This window comes from Anabrus simplex, chromosome 6 (assembly GCF_040414725.1).
Source record: "Anabrus simplex isolate iqAnaSimp1 chromosome 6, ASM4041472v1, whole genome shotgun sequence".
NCBI lineage: Eukaryota > Metazoa > Arthropoda > Insecta > Orthoptera > Tettigoniidae > Anabrus > Anabrus simplex.
In genome coordinates, this window is record NC_090270.1 from 1,549,582 (window position 1) to 1,569,031 (window position 19,450).

General features: G+C 40.9%; 1 protein-coding gene across 3 annotated transcripts in view; it reads right to left on the reverse strand.

Annotated features, from left to right (window-relative positions):
- LOC136875836 (gastrula zinc finger protein XlCGF57.1) overlaps positions 1–19,450 on the reverse strand; it is a 161,649-nt gene that overhangs the window by 53,518 nt on the left and 88,681 nt on the right. For all 3 annotated transcript variants that reach the window (XM_068228030.1, XM_068228029.1, XM_068228031.1), the window contains exons 2-3: positions 8,016–8,088; positions 7,849–7,938 (exon numbers count right to left, since the gene is read on the reverse strand). In XM_068228030.1, the coding sequence (XP_068084131.1) occupies positions 7,849–7,938; positions 8,016–8,075 (150 nt within the window). In that variant the 5' untranslated portion in view covers positions 8,076–8,088. The remainder of the gene's footprint in view (positions 1–7,848; positions 7,939–8,015; positions 8,089–19,450) is intronic.

The following is a 19,450-nucleotide window of genomic DNA, read 5'->3' on the forward strand; positions in this document are numbered from 1 at the left end:
CCTTTTCTTCCCCTTCTTCTTATTCTCTTCCTTTTCTTCTGGGGTATGTATTGTGTGCATTTGGATGTGAACCTGTGCAGCTGTAATCAAACTGCACTACTTGTCACTTATTTTGGGAAATTTTAATGACTCGCTCTGTGGTTGTGCTGTGCGTGAAAAGTTCTGATTTGATTTTGAATTTCTTTTGTCTGGGAACTGTAATGTAATGATATCCTTTCTCTAGTCGTACCTAGACTAGTTTACTAATTATTCTGAATGATTATGGGTGATGATGATGCCTGATACCTGTTGGTGATGAGGTTGGAATGTAATTGATTGTAAATATTGATGCAATGACTCATTCAGTCGTTTTTCGGTTACCGTCTTTCTTTTCCCCCTATTATTCCTGGGATTTATTTTTTTTACCTTGTGTGTTGCGAAACAGGGTAACCGTGCCTTCTCTAGCTTGGAGTCCCGAAGTTGTGTTAACGAAGTAATGGATGGTCTAGATTATTTCTATTGAGTTCCGATCATCTGCAAACCATTCTCTTAAAGCTTGGTGCAACATAAACTTTTGAAACATTTTCATTGACGTGCTACCGGATTGAAAATTAGTTGTTACTGAACTGTGGTAAGTTAACTGGTTGGAAGTGCGTTGCCACGAAAGAACTGTGAAACATCATAGACTGAAAGGACGACAAATTATTAGTAACTAAACAGGATGTCTCCCATATTTGGTCAAACATCTCTGCTACTGCTACAATATGTCAAATAAGAGTGACAAATTTAGTTAAAGATGCTAGAGAAAATTTCGATGCGATATCCATCTGTTTAAATAAAAATTTCCCTGGTGGGCGGTTGGCCTCACCCGTGTTGAGCCTTTGCTGGGGGAGGCTATGGCGTATGCATATATATCACGCATTTCGAGTATGCATGGACTTGGAAATTATTTAAAGGTTGTTCAAAGCCTGATGGAATTGTACACGATTCGTAAGAAGCGGTTCCTTACTAGTAGAAAAGTCGGCTATCAGACTGAGCGTTCCATCTGAACTGCATCCTACTGCCATCTGTGAGCACAGCGTGAAGTTCAGCGCTGCTCTGCCAATTATCGATCGAGTTCGACAATATGTGCGTAGTCGTTTTGTTTTTTTCTAGTTGTTGTTGGACATGTGAAGCCAAACTGTTGGAACTTGGTCGCGGATACTTGTTTTTTTTAAAAAGAAACCCGATCAATAAGATGAAGACGGGCGAGATGTGGTTGATTTTCGACCCTGGTTAAATTTGTGGCCAACCGGCCACAAATTCTAGTTGGATTTGTGGTTTGCTTATGAACTTGTATTTATTTCCGAGAAACTGTAAGTACCCTGCATGATGAAATCTGCATGAATACCCTTACCTACCGAGGTATCTCCACAATGTTCAAAACTTTTGGTTTGGACTGAACAAGTTAAAAGATTCGAATTGCGAGTACGTTTTAAACTACAGTTATCAAGAGGAATTTCTTTGTCATGCGGTAGCCTTTACTCTGGCGTTAGTAAGATGTAATTTTGTTATAATCGGGACTCAGATTTCTTATGTGTTGGTAAATTTTCATTTCAAAACTTCTTGTAACAGATAGTTAAGCGTTATTTCGGTGGATCACAGATGAAAATCGGTAAGTTGGAGTTGTTTGGTCGATGTCTATCTGATAATGTTTTGAAGCCATGTTTTAATCGCGACACGTGATTCGTTTCTATGGGAACTGTTGTAAACAAAGATGGTTTCCGTGTGTTGAAAAAACAGCTGATGGCTGTCGATTGTATCTTTGATCTGGTGTGTGGACTCGTATTGTACTCCAGTTTACTAATTCTAAAATTGAAATATGTCTTCCTTTCTTCCTTTCCTATGATTTAATTTAATGACGATTAGGTTCATTTTCGCCTAAAACTTGGTAACATTTATTTGCCACTTCGGTTATTTCATTGAATTATACTAGACGTGTCGAGAAACAAGCCTCAACTTACCGTTAATTATTCCACTACTGCTCTACTAATTAAATTGATTGATTAATTTGTTTTCCAAGGATTGTGATCCCAAGGTTTATTTCTTATATTTTCAAGGGTTGACCCAAGTTATTTTATCTTTTCTTTTAGTGTGATGATAATTTTCTTCTTTTCTTTTAATCATCGAATTGTAAGTTCGAAAGTTATTACTGTCCTTTGAGAATTGAAGTCCAGATCCATTAAAGTTGGTTTAAATTTTTAATCTGTCTTTCCTTTATAGTTAGTATATTCTCTTGGGTTTTGATTCACATAGCCTCTGGCACCAAGTGTCCGTTTTTCATGCCTTTTCTTCTTTGGACATCGTGGTATTTCATTTCCGTAGTTTTCTTGTAAAGTCCAGTGTTGCCAACTACTCCGATTGGGAAGTTTTGGAGACAAGAAGGTAGAGTTGGTTGTTATACTGTTGTGTTGTAACAACACGACAGTAAGAAAGACTGCAGAATGCAGTGTTCATCTATAAAATGTACTGTGATGGCGAGATAGTTTTCATTCTTTACGGATGTCCATCTATCTGTGGTTATACAAATACATGAGGCTTCCTCTGAGAGAGTGGACCGGATTTTATGAGCTGTTTCATCATACATGGCATATAGCATAGAATGAGAAAGGGTTTTTCTGCTAGGAAGTTCATAATTTGGAATGATCATATTGAATAATTCTCTGAATTCTCTTCCCGCAACTAAGCTCAATGGAAGGTATTCTTTAACATTTGCGCATCAATTTCTTTACGTTTGTGTGAATTGACAGGTTTTGTTGCATACCTGTTAATTTTGGTCTGTGTTGGTTCAGTGTAGAGGTTGAAGCCACAGCACGCTCTTGTTGAGTTGGAGCAACTGAACTGGCAGCAGACGTAGAAACCACAATACACTCGGTTCCAGGAAGTCGTTCAGGATCATCTCCAGCTCCATTTAGTGGCTTTAAACGACTTTCATTTGGATTTATAGCAGGATGTTTGAGCCGCAAATGTCTGTTCATATTAGTAGTAGACGAGCCTTTAATCGAAAGTATTGACGAACAAACATTGCACTTTACTTTATCGTTCCCTGATCGTACGAAATAATCCCACACCGGACTTCTTAAATTTGCCATGATACACTTACAACACTCACAGGCGGAAAGATACTTCACTCTCACTGAAATTCATGAACTGTCCTTAATACTGAATGTGAGTAAACAGTATCAATTTCGAAGCACGGGGAATCCCTTCAGAAGTTTCCACCAATAGCAATCTGTAGAAGTTCAAACCAATAGCAGCTCCGGCACTGGTCACATGTGGGACTTGAACACGCTCGATGGATGCAGGCCTGAAGTAGGCTTGCCAGACTGGGCGAAAAGTTGTGTATCGGCCTACCTATTCAGGAATCCAGTTGGGGACTAATGACAAAGTGTTGTCACCTTCATTAGAAAAAATGCTAGTCACTCTAATACGTCAAAGGTTTCCGGCAGCACAGGATGGGAAAGAGATGGGATTAGGAAGGTAACAGCCATGGCCTTAATTAAGGTACAGTCCCAGCATTTGCCCGGTGTGAAAATTTAGAAACTACGGAAAACCATCTTAATGGCTGCCGACGGTGGGATTCGAACCCACTATCCCCCGAATGCAAGCGCATAGCTACGCGATACTAACCACACGTCCAACTTGCTCAGTCATTTTTGAAAATACGTACTGCATTTTTCTATCAGCAGAGGATTTTTTTTAATCGTCATATTTTGTATAGGCTACCCGAGATGTACAGTAGCCTACTGGTTGTCTGATTCAACATACTGTTGGTTAAGTTATTGCATCAGTCGGCTCACTTATTGAAGTCTTGTGCAACGATGTGACATACGAACTGAGACAATACTGAGCCGTTCTTCCCAATAAAAAAACAGGTACTTTTGAGTGGTCATGAGTATGACTCATAGTCATAGGCCAGGCTAGAGTCGAGTTTAATTAATTGTCAAATGTCATCTAAGTTATATTACTAAGATTCATTAAACTAATAAACCTGTCTCATTACTATCTACTTTAGAATTATGTTTTGACTACCTTTTTAACACTGAAAATAAATCCATCTATTATTTAAACCTCCCTGTAAAAAGAGGACAGTAAATGCAAGTGGGTATTATTTTCAAATGAGCTGAGCTTGGGAGTCCACTTAGCGTACGATTCTTTCAGTGAACCATGGCTCACTGTATGTATTGCTGCAGCGGAAGCTCGGCTCTCCGCCAGTGTCCACTGTCCAGTGTGCCGATAAGAAGCCATGTGTATCTTGTGTCTCACTGAGCCGTGCTCGTTCACGATTCTTTCAATGTGCCATGATTCACTGTCTGGCTGCAGTAGAAGCTCGGCTTCCCGCCAACGTCCAGTCTCCTGCTAGTGAGCCGTGAGTGCACCACTCAGCACTGTCCGCTGGGTGTAAGCTTCTTCTTCTTCTTGGTTAGTTTTTGGACATCGTCGTAAGACGCTACGTCCAGTCACTGGTTTGCGGGATAATTAATGTCTGGGAGAGGTACCAACATGAGAAGAAATTAGTACACTACAAGATAGAAGGGTGAGCTATGTAATGAAATGAATGACAACCGGTAATAATGAAACTGAGGAAAAAACCAATAATATAGAGGCTAAACTAACTAGGATAACCCAAAAACACAGGGATACAGGGTTCTAATGCTTCACGTCTGTGTGGTCTGCCACGACGTCTTACTACAAACAAACTCGACCGGACCACAAATAAGGGTTGGGATGCAAAAGTTCGTACCTATAGGGAAGGAAAAGGTTAGAATTGAATGTTACAGGTAACTAAAAAAAAATTAAATATTAAGTCTACAACGCGAAAAGGCGATTGAAACACTAAACACGAAACAGTTAACAGCAGTTGGCAACCCGCATGTAGAAGCTTAGCTACGAATGCGTGACGGTGATGTTCATATGTCTGACATTGAAAATGATATGATTGACAGAACCTACTGCTCAAACACATGGACATAAGTTACTTTCGATAAGATTAAAGCGATAGAGATGAGCAGGCGTACACACATGATTTAAGCGGAAACGTATGATTTGAAGAATATGACGCCGAGTGTAGGAAACAACGGCGAACCACGGTTTAGTAGGAATATCAGACAGTATCGTGAATAAGTGCTTACCTTTCAACGGGGAAGTGCGGCGCCATTGCACACCACTGATCGTGGATGACGTGATGACAGTATTCCCATAAGTCTGTGTGTGAAACTGCGTTATAGTAGACCAATCCAGTACCCTGGGCGACCTCGTTAGATAGGATATCCGCTATAACGTTGCCGTGTTTTCCAGAATGGCCCGGAAGCCATGTGAATAATACTTGAAAATGACGGAGAGACAAGTCTGAACGTAATTTACGGAAATGTTGAATGTACCAAATATTAGAATGTTCGGGATTGTCTAAAGCCATCAAGGTGCTTTAGTAGTTAGTACAAATGAAAGCTTTGAATATTCCAAAATATTGTATGATGTTGCATATGTAATATGTTCCGATAATTCCATTACAGGATCCGCATGTGTTACTTAGCAGTAGGGGAATGTCCAAGTGATAGAGAAAGGTCATCATATATTTCTTGTAGCTCTTTTTTCCATGGGTCTTTTGGGTCCATTACTGCGATTAAAGCTGCAAAATCGTTAAAGAGTTTTGGAAGCCGTACATCAGAGTGATCGTGTGATTTACCATGTAAAGCCAGGACAGAGGGAGAGACCGATATTGGCGCAGGAGGCACCGAAGGTTGCCCTTGAGGACTCGGCTTCCGGGATGTAGATGCAGGCTCGTTAGAAGTAGCAGGTATCAAACGTACGACTGGAGTGCCAGAATGTTCTGGAACCGTCTTCGGATTACTGAGCAAATTAAGATATGATGCCTTGTCATAACCTGGTTTAGCGGGTGGGCGGGAAGGGTTACTAACCACCATAGTAAATTTACGCTTTCGAGGGAAAGTTTCATCCGATTGAGATGATCTATTAGGTAAAGGAGGAAAATGTTGGGGCATCAGAAGGGGGTTAGATAAGGACTGTAATGGGGCAAAATAGTTTTTCACTTCGAAATATGATTTGTTTTCAACACTCATAATGCGTTTAATTTCTTTTTTTTGTTTGTGGATTTCACAATGTTCTGCTCCCGCAAGATGATTTCCGCCACAGTTAGCACATTTAACGACTGGGTGAGTGCAGTCTTCAGTAGAATGAGTAAGGGAACACTTTCCACATCTCGGCTCCCTGGAACGACAATTAGTAGCGGTGTGTCCATACCGCTGACATCGTTTACATAATAAAGGAGAGAATATAAAGGCCTGAACCTCTAACATGACTTTAAAAATGGACACACTTTTCGGAAGTTGTTGACTCTCGAATACAACCTTCACAGTACCTGTAGGGATATATTCAGTTTTTCCGTCTTTAGATGAACGTCTATTTAGACGTTGTACCTTCACCACTGGATATGGCGAGTCTAAATAGGTGAGAATTTCGGATTCGGAAATAGTAGTGTCTACTCCCCGTATGACTCCTACTCGCTGAATATTCGAAGACGGAATAAAAGCTGTCAAGTTCTTTTCCGTAAGAATGGGATGAGAGAGAAAGGCGTTTGCAGCCTTACTAGACATGAAAGTAACTTGAATTCTATTTCTTCCCTTCCTATGGATGGCCTTGACGTCACTAATGTGCCTCTCGTAGAAAATCCGTCCCAGAGCCATAGGGTGAACATGTCCTATTTTATTGGTAGAGTCAATCGATTCGACAAATACTATGTAAGGGCCAAGATGAGTGGTAGAATAGGTAGCTACAGGAACTTGCGGACGCTGGTCCGAATCACGTATAGTATCTTGAGAACTGTCACGTTGGGTAGCAGTATTACTAACGTCCATGGGTAAATTCTTACGCACGGCACCTGTACCAATATCGGGAGGCCGGCCTAAAGGGCCGCCGCCACTATCTACAGACATACTAGCCCAAAAAGAATTACCCTACACTAGCCCCGGAACAAACACACAAAAAAAGGACTAGAATATGAACACAAACATAAAAAACTCTACTTATCTACGGACAGGAAAAGGCCGCTGCACCAGTGACCGGAGCGAGACGTGTGCACCGCACAACAGCCGAACACCGAATGAGGGTGTAAGCTGAATCGTGTGCCGTGAGCTCGCCGTTCCTGTGAATCGATTCACTCGGACACTTGAATGAATCGATACACTGCTTCGAATCATGCATTCAGTAGCCAACACTAGTGTGGAGCTCCTAGCAGTGTGTGGTCCCTAGCAGTGTGGTGCTCCTAGCTATGTGTAGTGCACCTAGCAGTGTGGAGCTCCTAGCTATGTGTAGTGCTCCTAGCAATGTGGGGTCGCTGGTAGTGTTGGGTCCCTGTTGGTTCAAGTTTCTTTCTTGCACACAGAAATTTCTTATGAATCAGTGTGGTTCATTATCCCTTACCAAAAATATATTGAGAGAGTGCACCCACTTATTTTCATAATTCTGTGCGCACGACATAACAGTTCAATTATGAGTTTAGAACAAAGTGCTAATTGCCACTTGTCATAAATAGTGTAAATTCAATCCTTTCAGAATCTTGTGTTACCTCGATGTGCCGCATGCAGCACGGTAGAATATAAAGTATTCGTGGTCAAGACTAAAAGAAAACATGCCCATCGTCAAATCACAGAGTATGTAAGAACACCCACATTGAAACTTCTCATGAAATACCACTATTCATCCACGACCAGGTTTATTTATCATGTGTACTAGAGATTTCTGCATGAAGTCGCGTATTATACTCCTGCACCAATACTGGCAGACATCAACACTGAAACTATGTACACAAACCTCTTCTTCTTCGTCGTCGTCATCGTACATATGATCCGGCTCCACCTTGATTTCCACGAGATTCTCGGCAAGCAGCTGCACGGTGGGCTCCTGAGAAGAGAACACAGGCCATGAGGCAAACTGCTCTAAGATAACATCATGTCGGTATCACTTAAATCACTACTTACAAGAGTGCAGGACTCCGCCGACCACTCAGGCTCGCACTTCACAAACAGAGGTTCATCCATGACTCCAAAGAACCTGGAAGATGAGAGGAGGGAGCAATAGAGACCCCCAGCGAGTACACGCAAAAAACAAACAAATGACAATTGAAGTCACAGGTACACGTAACAATGACAGATGAGTGCGACTTAGTAAACATGATGTACACCAGGTGTACTAGGGATGACAGGGTCTTCATGACGTCTAGCTCAGGCATAGGTAGCAGCACATCTCAAAGAGTCAAAGTCCTTTGCTGGTGTACTCTCAGCATCATACAGTATGACACTGAAGTGGACACAGATGGATATTAATATTAAAGTCACTGTTAGAGAGGAGTTTACTCATTCTTTTAAATGCACTCCTTACCTGCTCAATCCGGTACCCAATTTCAACAGCACTCCTCCAACTGTAACTAAGTACACAGCTGAGATACCTGCTCCAGAGATGTGCCTTCTACTGTCAAGTTTGGTCTTTTGTGCGTTTAAATGCAGACCGGCTGCAGCACTGTGTTAGACCATGCAGTTTGGCAATGTTTGTTTCAAGGAGAACAGTATCGTCTGCATATTGCAGATTATTTATTGTCATCTTCTGTTTTCCTTCTAGTGCTTTTCAGAGTAGATATTGAAGAGGAGTGGCAATAGGACACACCCTTGCGTCACTCCTTAATTTATTTCAATACCGCAGGTACTGTTGTTATCAATCTTAATTGATGCAGTTGATTCTGGTATAGGTTGGTGATAATTAGGATCATAGGATATAAACTTCATGGTTTTGATCTGTATTGAATTGTGACCACAATAATAATTATTAAATTAATTTTGTATGGTCCACCTTTTTCAATACTATATTATGCAATATTATTGAATTACATTACAAAACTAGAGACTAGTTTCGGCCTTGGCTGGCCATCTTCAGCCTTAATGTAATACATCTAATAACTATACAAATGTAAAAACACACAATTGACATGAAAAGTAATGTACAAACACACAATTAATATTAAAATTTGGGATGAACTAAGTGAAATCTGAAAAATAAATTAGGCTCTAAATTCTTAGCATCTGGAGTCTGCTCAACATCCAGACTCTTTCTTGTATTAATATTCGTAGAATTGTTAGTTACATCACTGCTAATCATTACAATTTCAATTGCAAACGGGAACTGGTAAATGTTGATTCTTTGGTCAGATCATCAATTACCAAATCTACTTGAGTGGTGTTAGCAGTATGCAAGCCAGTGGATGCTACTGTAAATAACCACCAGCTGAGGCAGAACTGCTAGATGGTGTTTCCACATCGACCAACGTAAATAAAATGAAAATGTTCCCATAGTGCCTGTTCTAAATCATACTGAAATACTGTTGGACACTCTCAGGACGGCACATGAAGATATGGTTAAAAGTGAAACATTCTTAATTTGTGGCTGGTATAAATTTGCAATTCCTTGCGATGTCCATGAAGTTAACCTGAATAAATAACAGATAAAAATCAGATAAAACTAATGAATAGAAGGGGGGAGAGAGACAGAGAGAGAGAGAGAGCGTGTTAGTCAAATGGCATAGGACTTCTCTCGTTGCGGCATGTGGTGTATTGTTGTGTGCCTCATACTAACGGTTGAGAGATTCAAAGGAAAAGGAAGGAGCGGGACAAGGAGAGAGAGGCATGGCAAGGGGAGAGATCAGAAAGGTGGAGGGGAAGTGGGGAATTAAGGCGGGACCGAAGGACGTGGGAAAAGAGATGGCTGCTGAGGAACACTGCTGTCAATATTATGAAAAACTGAATTATGACTTGCTGGTTTATGTTTCTAAAAATGGAAATTAGAAGGTCAAATAGGATATTTGGCTATTCTGAAATCTCATTAAGATTATGATTTGGGTTAAAATATTGAATCTATATGTATGAAGCAGCTTTCAGTAATGTTGAGGAGGGGTCCTTTGTTGATGATTTTGAGAATTTCCATATCTTGTTTTATGTCTGTGAATTTGTGATTATAGTCATGTATATGCTGACCTACAGCTGAAAATGTATTGTACTTCAGGACCTTGACATGTTGCGAGTTGCATATGAATGGGCAATTTAAATACGTGTAGCCTATGGTTTATCGGCAATTTGTTAACACAGTCACGTTTGGGAGATGTCGTACAACGTATAAATTAATTAATTAATCGGTATACGTTCGACGCATGGATTACCGGTAGTTCGACGTGGTCGCGAGACTGTGTGAGATATGAGTTCTCATTTGAAATACGCAAGACTAAGTTATCACGTATCGGCAACGTCGCCGGGAAATACCGCCACCGCACACACTAGTACGGCTTTCAAAGCCTTGCAACCAGAAGTGCACTGGTTTCGGAACGCGAAAGCAAACGGCGACATAATGAGTCATTGAGAATCCAATTCACGAAGAAAAAAAGGAGGTTAAGATTTGCTCTTATTAATGGTTAACATCAGAATGAATACGTTCTTTTTTCATAACATTGGCATGTTGTCATAAACGAATGTTCCGGTACTGGGAAATTTATGAGTGGTACACCCCAGCTTGCAACCCTTATACTTCACCTCTAGCGGACCTCCATATTGTGGGGGTATGTAGGTTTTCCCGTTTCGTGTTTATTAGGTACTCTCGCGGAAGTATCGACTGCTCTGGAATGTACAGATGCATGTGTTTGTTTGTAAGTGACTTGATTACTATAGACATATGTGCGTGAGTGAGAATTTAAATTTTATTTTGTTTTCGGGATGTTTGTAGAAATATTTTGTTTTTAATAAATAATACTGAACAGTTACGGACAGTAATTTACACAGCAACAAATTAACGTGTGAAGCATATATTTGTAATTATAGATAATTACAGAAACCTTTCTGCGGCCTTCAAGCTAAAGCCGTATAGCACGGTAACAGCTGTGAATGAAAACTTGGTGTGTAACTGACGGAACCTAAGATACACGAACTATTTAGATGTCCGGACACAGGGAAGTATCCGAAAATTGACGGTGTGTTCGTGAACTTCAATGAAATACGTAACACTAGCTGTAGTATATCATATGAAAGCACAGAAGGTAGCGCGCGAACACAACGTTCCCATAACTCAGTTTAAAGCGAGTTGCGGGTGGGTTATAAGGTTCATGCGACGACTCGCGAAGGAGAACAACACTGTGTCAAAGACTGCCTGCTGAATACATTGATAAGATTGCAGATGTTCACCGATTTGTCTTAAGTTTGCGTCAGAAAAATTATACTTACTTTCTCAAATTGGCAATACTGATGAGGGCCTCGCAACAGCTGAAAGGATCATGGAGTGTAAACTAGCGGTAGTGAGGATTGCTTGCCATTACACCTGACGAAAGACAGAGGAAAACGATTCGCGAACGAGTGCAACCAAAGGATTGGATGATGCGGTGCACTACTGAAACAGCCGGCTCTGTTTATTTTTTACAGGTTCGTGAACGAAGTGAAGCAGCTTCTCAATGACAATAAGAAAACAGGTAGTCATTCTCGGTGGCTTAACATGACGCCAGCTGGAAATATTAGGCGTCCATCCTTCAACTTCTTATGCTCATGGGCAATGAACAGTTGGGACCTTATACCACCTGAACTAGTTTCCAAGAGCTTCAAAAAGACTTGGATTTCGAACACACTAGACAGCAGAATGACAAAGAATGAGATACAGGTATGAACAACAGCGGGGACGACACATCAGATACCGAAACCACCGACACAGAAGATTTCGAGTAAATTGGTTACCGGGAAGTCCGTATTTCACAATAACGCCATTTTTTGCTAGTGTGATATTTTAACTTTAATTCTCTGATTAATGACAATTAACGTAATAAGTTCATTTTTATTTTCAGACTGGCAAATGTACCCGTGCTTCGCTACGGTATTCTACATTGTACACTGACTGACAGAGCAAATGCAACACCAAGAAGGAGTGGTTCGAAAGGGATGAAAGTTGGGGAAAAAATAGAGACGGCACGGACGAATAATTGATGTTTATTTCAAACCGATATGCAGGTTACACAATGCGCACGGCATCGACTCAGTAGGATGTAGGACCACCGCGAGCGGCGATGCACGCAGAAACACGTCGAGGTACAGAGTCAATAAGAGTGCGGATGGTGTCCTGAGGGATGGTTCTCCATTCTCTGTCAACCATTTGCCACAGTTGGTCGTCCGTACGAGGCTGGGGCAAAGTTTGCAAACGGCGTCCAATGAGATCCCACACGTGTTGGATTGGTGAGAGATCCGGAGAGTACGCTGGCCACGGAAGCATCTGTTCACCTCGTAGAGCCTGTTAGGAGATGCGAGCAGTGTGTGGGCGGGCATTATCCTGCTGAAACAGAGCATTGGGCAGCCCCTGAAGGTACGGGAGTGCCACCGGCCGCAGCACATGCTGCACGTAGCGGTGGGCATTTAACGTGCCTTGAATACGCACTAGAGGTGACGTGGAATCATACGCAATAGCGCCCCAAACCATGATGCCGCGTTGTCTAGCGGTAGGGCACTCCACAGTTACTGCCGGATTTGACCTTTCTCCACGCCGACGCCACACTCGTCTGCGGTGACTATCACTGACAGAACAGAAGCGTGACTCATCGGAGAACACGACGTTCCGCCATTCCCTCATCCAAGTCGCTCTAGCCCGGCACCATGCCAGGCGTGCACGTCTATGCTGTGGAGTCAATGGTAGTCTTCTGAGCGGACGCCGGGAGTGCAGGCCTCCTTCAACCAATCGACGGGAAATTGTTCTGGTCGATATTGGAACAGCCAGGGTGTCTTGCACATGCTGAAGAATGGCGGTTGACGTGGGGTGCGGGGCTGCCACCGCTTGGCGACGGATGCGCCGATCCTCGCGTGCTGACGTCACTCGGGCTGCGCCTGGACCCCTCGCACGTGCCACATGTCCCTGCGCCAACCATCTTCGCCACAGGCGCTGCACCGTGGACACATCCCTATGGGTATCGGCTGCGATTTGACGAAGCGACCAACCTGCCCTTCTCAGCCCGATCACCATACCCCTCGTAAAGTCGTCTGTCTGCTGGAAATGCCTCCGTTGACGGCGGCCTGGCATTCTTTGCTATACACGTGTCCTGTGGCACACGACAACACGTTCTACAATGACTGTCGGCTGAGAAATCACGGTACGAAGTGGGCCATTCGCCAACGCCGTGTCCCATTTATCGTTCGCTACGTGCGCAGCACAGCGGCGCATTTCACATCATGAGCATACCTCAGTGACGTCAGTCTACCCTGCAATTGGCATAAAGTTCTGACCACTCCTTCTTGGTGTTGCATTTGCTCTGTCAGTCAGTGTATTTGAATATTGCAGTAAATAAGATTGTTTTAAACTGCATGTCCCTTAGCGGTATCAGAGAAACAGCATGGGGAGGTCCCCATATGCTGTTTCCAATGTAAAATGTTTGTTACGGATTTGTGATATAATGGCAGGCTCACTTGCCTACTGCCTTTCACAATCGAGTTGGGAAGTTTACATTATAATTGCAGGCCCCATTGCCTACTGCGCGGTCACAATCGATTTGGGGAGTTTTCATTACAATGGCAGTCCCCCTTTCCTACTTCCAGACAGATAACAGTTGAGGAGTTTCCATTATAATGGCAGGCAACTATGCTACTATCAGTTGAAATTGAGTTATGCAGTTATCATTATAATGTCAGGCCCCTTTTCCTACTGCCAGCCAGCTTACGGCCAGTCACACCAAGTTGGTGAGTTTCCATCAAAATAGCAGGCCACTATGCTTAATGCCAGTCACATTTTAGATGAGAACGTTTGTTTATAATTGCGGGCACCATTGCCTACTGCCAAACACAATCGGGTAGGGGAGTTTTAAAAAAAACTGCATGCTCCCTTGCCTTCTGCAAGTGAAATCGAAAAGTGAACTATTCATTACAAGGGTAGGCCTTCCTTACTACTGCCAGTTACACAGGAGTTGGAGAAGGACCCCATTCCTACTGCCAGTCAAAGTCGGTGTGGGGAGTACTGATTACAATAACAGACACACCCTTTCTTGATAGCTACAAATCAACATCAGTGAATATATATAGTTCGACATACGAAAGTATATGCGTGTTTACAGTATTGCAGACCTTCAATTACAGATTAACTGCTGCTAAACGTACGTCGTATCAACAAAGGATTGTACCATAAGACGCCGGATTTAGTGGCCTAAATGGCTGGTCCTACGATATCTCATCTATTCTTGGGTCAGACTGAGTTAGAAACGCTGAACAGGGTAAAGTTTTTGTAAGATTATTTCACATACATAGCATTTGGCTCACATATGGCTACTGGGTGGGCCAATTTTCGTGAAGAGTATGATGATTCTATACTTCCTATAAGTGATTGAAAGTATGAATTATGCATGTGGAAGTTTTCCGTCCGTTACAGGCTAAAACGTATAATTTTGTCAAATTTTCTTTTTCGTCTGGCAGATTATGCCGCAATCTGGATTTTGGGCGAGGAGGGTAAAAATTAGGACTTTCAGGAAACTAAACCAAAAAATATGCAGATGGTCATTATTACCCCTTAAACGGGTAGCTGTGCAAAAATTTCTCCAAAATAGTCCATGTAGAGGCACACAGTTGTTACGATTTTATTTATATAGATAGATAAGGAATCTGCTCCACGTACAACACCTTTTGGGCTATGTCCGCTGGACTTAACCTGCAAAACTGAACATTCATATCTCCCTTATTAATCCTCCTGACGAAAAAATGCACATGAAAAAAGTTTTAGAGATGGAATTCCATCACGTTTGGTCGATTTCCATTCAGGTTGGTCTTGTACTGTATATATCGTGGAAGACTAAAATCACCATTTCAGTTCACTATAAACCACCAGTCCATTCCGGAAACATGAAATGTTATTGACCTTTAAACCCTACCTTTGGACAGGTGGATGCTAAATATAAATTTTGGTTCGAATATCGTCAGTAGTTTTCAAGTTGTAAGAAATACGCTTTACACGTACCCGCTCCTGAGTTAAGTCCGATGGGACTTGTACCGAAAAACGGTCCGTTAATGATATCTCCTTTATTAATCCTCGTATCGAAATGATGCACACGAGAAAAAAGGTTTAGAATTAATTTCCATTAGGTTTGGTTGTGTATATTTTGTGGGAGTGCAGAATCACGGTTTCGGCTTCGTATAAACCCCCAGTCTTGGGGGCCGATGACCTTCGATGTTAGGCCCCTTAAAACAACAAGCATCATCATCATCATCAAACCCCCAGTCAGTTCAGGGATTTAGAAACAATATTTGCCCTAAAAAGTACCCAAGGACAGGTGGATTTTAAATATGAAGATTGGTGGAAATATATCCAGTAGATTCTAGCACTCGCGTATATACGGAGTAATTAACGAAGAAAATAATACAGTTAAGAAAGTTGAAATTAATAGAAAATGGATTATAAATGAGGACAGCCGGATAACAACAAATATGTAAATGCCAAGTGAATGTATTGGAAAATCAAATGCCCCTCAATAAATTATTCTAGTGTGAGTTATGGATATAATAAGGCGGTAACAGAGAAGAGATTTAGGCGCAGTGATTCTCAGATAAACAGATAAGATGACTAATTGTGTTATTACTTAATCTATTCGAGGGCGGTTATAACCTCCAACGATATCCCGCCTCTCTTGCCTTCTACCCAAGGAACAACCACATATTTAAAAGCATGATGAGGAAAATGGCAAGCAGTCAGAGACGTTGCCATGGTAACCTGTAGGTTCGTTGTCGGTCTGTCGGTCACTCAATGCAGAACATGGTACCCGCAGAAAATAGTAAATTTCTCCGTCATGTGAAGAGTAAGGTAAATTATAAGCATTTATGTACTTTATTACATGTGCTTATCACCTGTTGAGTCCAGTTTAGGGTCTCAGTCATGATAATTCCTAAGTTGGTCTCTGAAGTAGATTAGGGTATGATTTTATTGTTTAAAATTATTGGGGAGATGTTCTGTTGCTTGAGGGAATATAGGTTTTTACTGGTACCGATAATAATAACTTGAGTATTATTTGGGTTCATTAATAAACTGTTTTTATTTGCATAGTCACTAAGATGTTGAAGGTCGGAATTTATTTTATTAATTGCAGTATCAATATCGCTCAGTTTTGAATGATAGTAAATCTGTACATCTTCCGTGTACACTTGCAATTTGCAGAATTTATCATCATATCATTAATTTGTTGATAAATAGCTGCGGTCCGAGAACCGACCCCTGAGGGACACCGAAGGCTTACTTTGCCATCCTGAACTCAAATTTCCAATTGTCACACGTTGCCGGCGATTTTCAAAGTAAGATGAAAAGAAACGAAGTGATACACTATTACAATTTTGCTCTCGGAGTTTCCGCAGTAGTAACTGAGGATTGACAGTGTCGAAGGCACTACTGTGATCTAATAATGTCAGTACAGTCACTTCCCGTTGGTCCATTGCACGTCTGATATCATCTGTCACTCGTAGTAAAGCTGTCGCAGTGCTATGTCCTTTCCTCAAGCCGATTAAAAGGGATTAAGGAGGGAATGTTTGGGAAGGTATTCAGTAACTTGTGTATGAACTAGACGTTCAAACACCTTGGATAAGGGTGGTAGGATGGATACTGGACGATAATCTGAAGGAGAATCTAACTTGGAGCCCTTCGGGATGGGTCTAATTAGTGCATCTTTCCAAATATCTGGGAAAACTCCGTTTGTCAGACAGTAGTTAAATATATGAGATAGTATTGGCAGAACAGCTCCCAATATATCCTTAATAAGCGATATAGGAATGTCATCATTACCTGTGGCATTAGATGTTATAGAGTATATCACACGTTTAACTTCATTCCAGCTGACATTTCTGAAAGAAAACTGCTCATACACAGACTGCTCTTGTAACAAGAATAGTGAATTGTCAGGGAAGGAGGTAGAGGCTATTCTTGGCTGTGCGAAATGATCATTTAAAACCTCTAGCGATATGGTTGGTACATGTTGCTCTACGGCTTTACCTATACCTAACGTGCGTAATTACTATATTTTTGTCTCGGGCTGTTATTGCTCATCATTTCCTGAAAGTATTTATATTTAGCATTCCTAATTAACTGCTTGGTTCTGTTTCTCAGAATCTTGTATCGCTCGAAATCATCTGTGTGATGCGTCTGTATGTATTGTCTGTACAGTTTGTCATGACTGGCCAAAGCAGATCTTATCTCGACCGTTAGCCACGCGGAAGAATGGTGGATGATTCTTACCTGTTTCTTTGGTGCATGCTCGTCTAATATTTCCAGTACCAATGAATTGAATTTGTTTACTTTAGAGTTAATGTTCTGAAAATTACGTATACTATCCCAAGGCAAGTTATATGCTGTAACTTTTTGATGATAATAAATATAATCAATAAAATATCATAAAATATATCATAAATGAAAATATTCAAAAACTTCATAAAATACTTGAAATAAATTAATATTAATCAAAATATTGTATCGAAATGTCCGTAATATGGGCGCCAGAGTTCACCAGAATGGATCCCTCGAATTTTGATAGAGCATGATAAACTGTATATCCCAGGGCGTGTACATAATGCTGCGTACTGGTACATCTGCTGCAGGCCTTACCTAACCTCCTGAAAACGACTAAATAGGTAGGAACTTCACCTAGGTTCATCAATAACTCCACTGATTCTAAAATAACCAACTATATTCTTAACAACATCCGTGCATGAGCACCTCATCAACACACAAAATTATACATATAATACACACATAAAATATTGCTGGAAGACTCCATATTTACAACAACAATGAAAACAGTGGAAAAACGAAAGCGAGAACTAAACTACCATTTGTAGATAGTCCGATGAACAATGTACATATATGTAGATAAATACCCTTCACTGTCTCTGTATCAATACTACTTGCTGATTCTCATAATCGGCAGTTATCACATCACACAGATACTGTACCTTGTAATACTGTGTTCACATATTTTAACACTTGTTGTAAAGATATATACATTTTAGCAACACACGCCTGTCGATCCTCAACATAAATTATGGAAAGTCTGAGATAGCTTTCACCAACATATAATGCCAGACCTCCACAAGTACTACAATGCTTAATGCGTACGCCCTCCACAATTTGTTGATCAGCCACTTTCCACGAACAGAACGTATATTACGCTCCACAAACGTTTGAAGTCCAGTCCATTGCAGCCATGTCACTCGAATACCGTACATCCAGCACTACTTCCTTCTCGTACAGTGTGTCAGTTGTCCTTCTTGTCCGTACCGAGTGGTTCTCTTATACAGTGTCATTGGTTGTAGTTGTCTTCCTTCTCGTTCCTTTACAATGTCCTGGTTGCCGCCGTATGATCAACCTTTATAGACATCAACATCCCCCTCCTCTCAGATGATACGTCTGGATTGGTGCTTGCCAGCCAATCATGAGTGAACCTCTTGTCAAGACCATGCCCTGAACTTCTCCTTGCTCCCAAGATAATAAACAAACTCTGGGGTTTATTACATGAGTCAACGAACGTCCCTAATACAACAACAAGCTCATCTCATCAGGCTGGGATATATACATGACTCATGGAATTTCCAGACACAAGTACATCACAACAAACACTGGGGTAGCCACATGACTCATCCAAATTACCAGTTATTAAAGCAATGTTTTCCCACTCGTGCAAAACAAATTACTCATACCTACATATGTGGATATCTTCCAGCTTACAAATATAAATGGCAAAATATACAAATGAAATACTGATAATAATAATAATAATAATAATAATAATAATAATAAATCGAATACTGACAATAATATCTCTAACTTCTACATATAATTCGGGGGTGTGATATATGTACTATCACATAACGCCCCCTTAGTGAATCGATGATATCACATATTATGATTCACCATAAAACAGAACTTCATACATAACCTTACAATGACATAACTGAACATTTAATTTACTGTAATAATGATATCTACATTGCGTCTACTGCATTGTATTTGCACACACGAAATACGATTACCCAAATAATAATAATAATAATAATAATAATAATAATAATAATAATAATAATAATAATAATAATAACATGGCTATATACACACAACTCTGATTGTTTCGTATACCATTGAACACAATCCCTTCTAGCTACTGTACACATAACTCATAATTGATAATATATACATCGAAGGTGCAGATCCTATCTCTTATTTCTGGGAAGGCTATAGATATTAAATGTCCCAAGGACCTAGTCGTCAGAAGTTAGAAGCTGATAAGCACACTTGCCTATTCTACTGTCCACAGTATACGGACCCTGGTATAAATGAAAAAACTATACATAAACTTAACATTGGCATCGATAAGCGAGGAATGCGTACCGTAATAAAA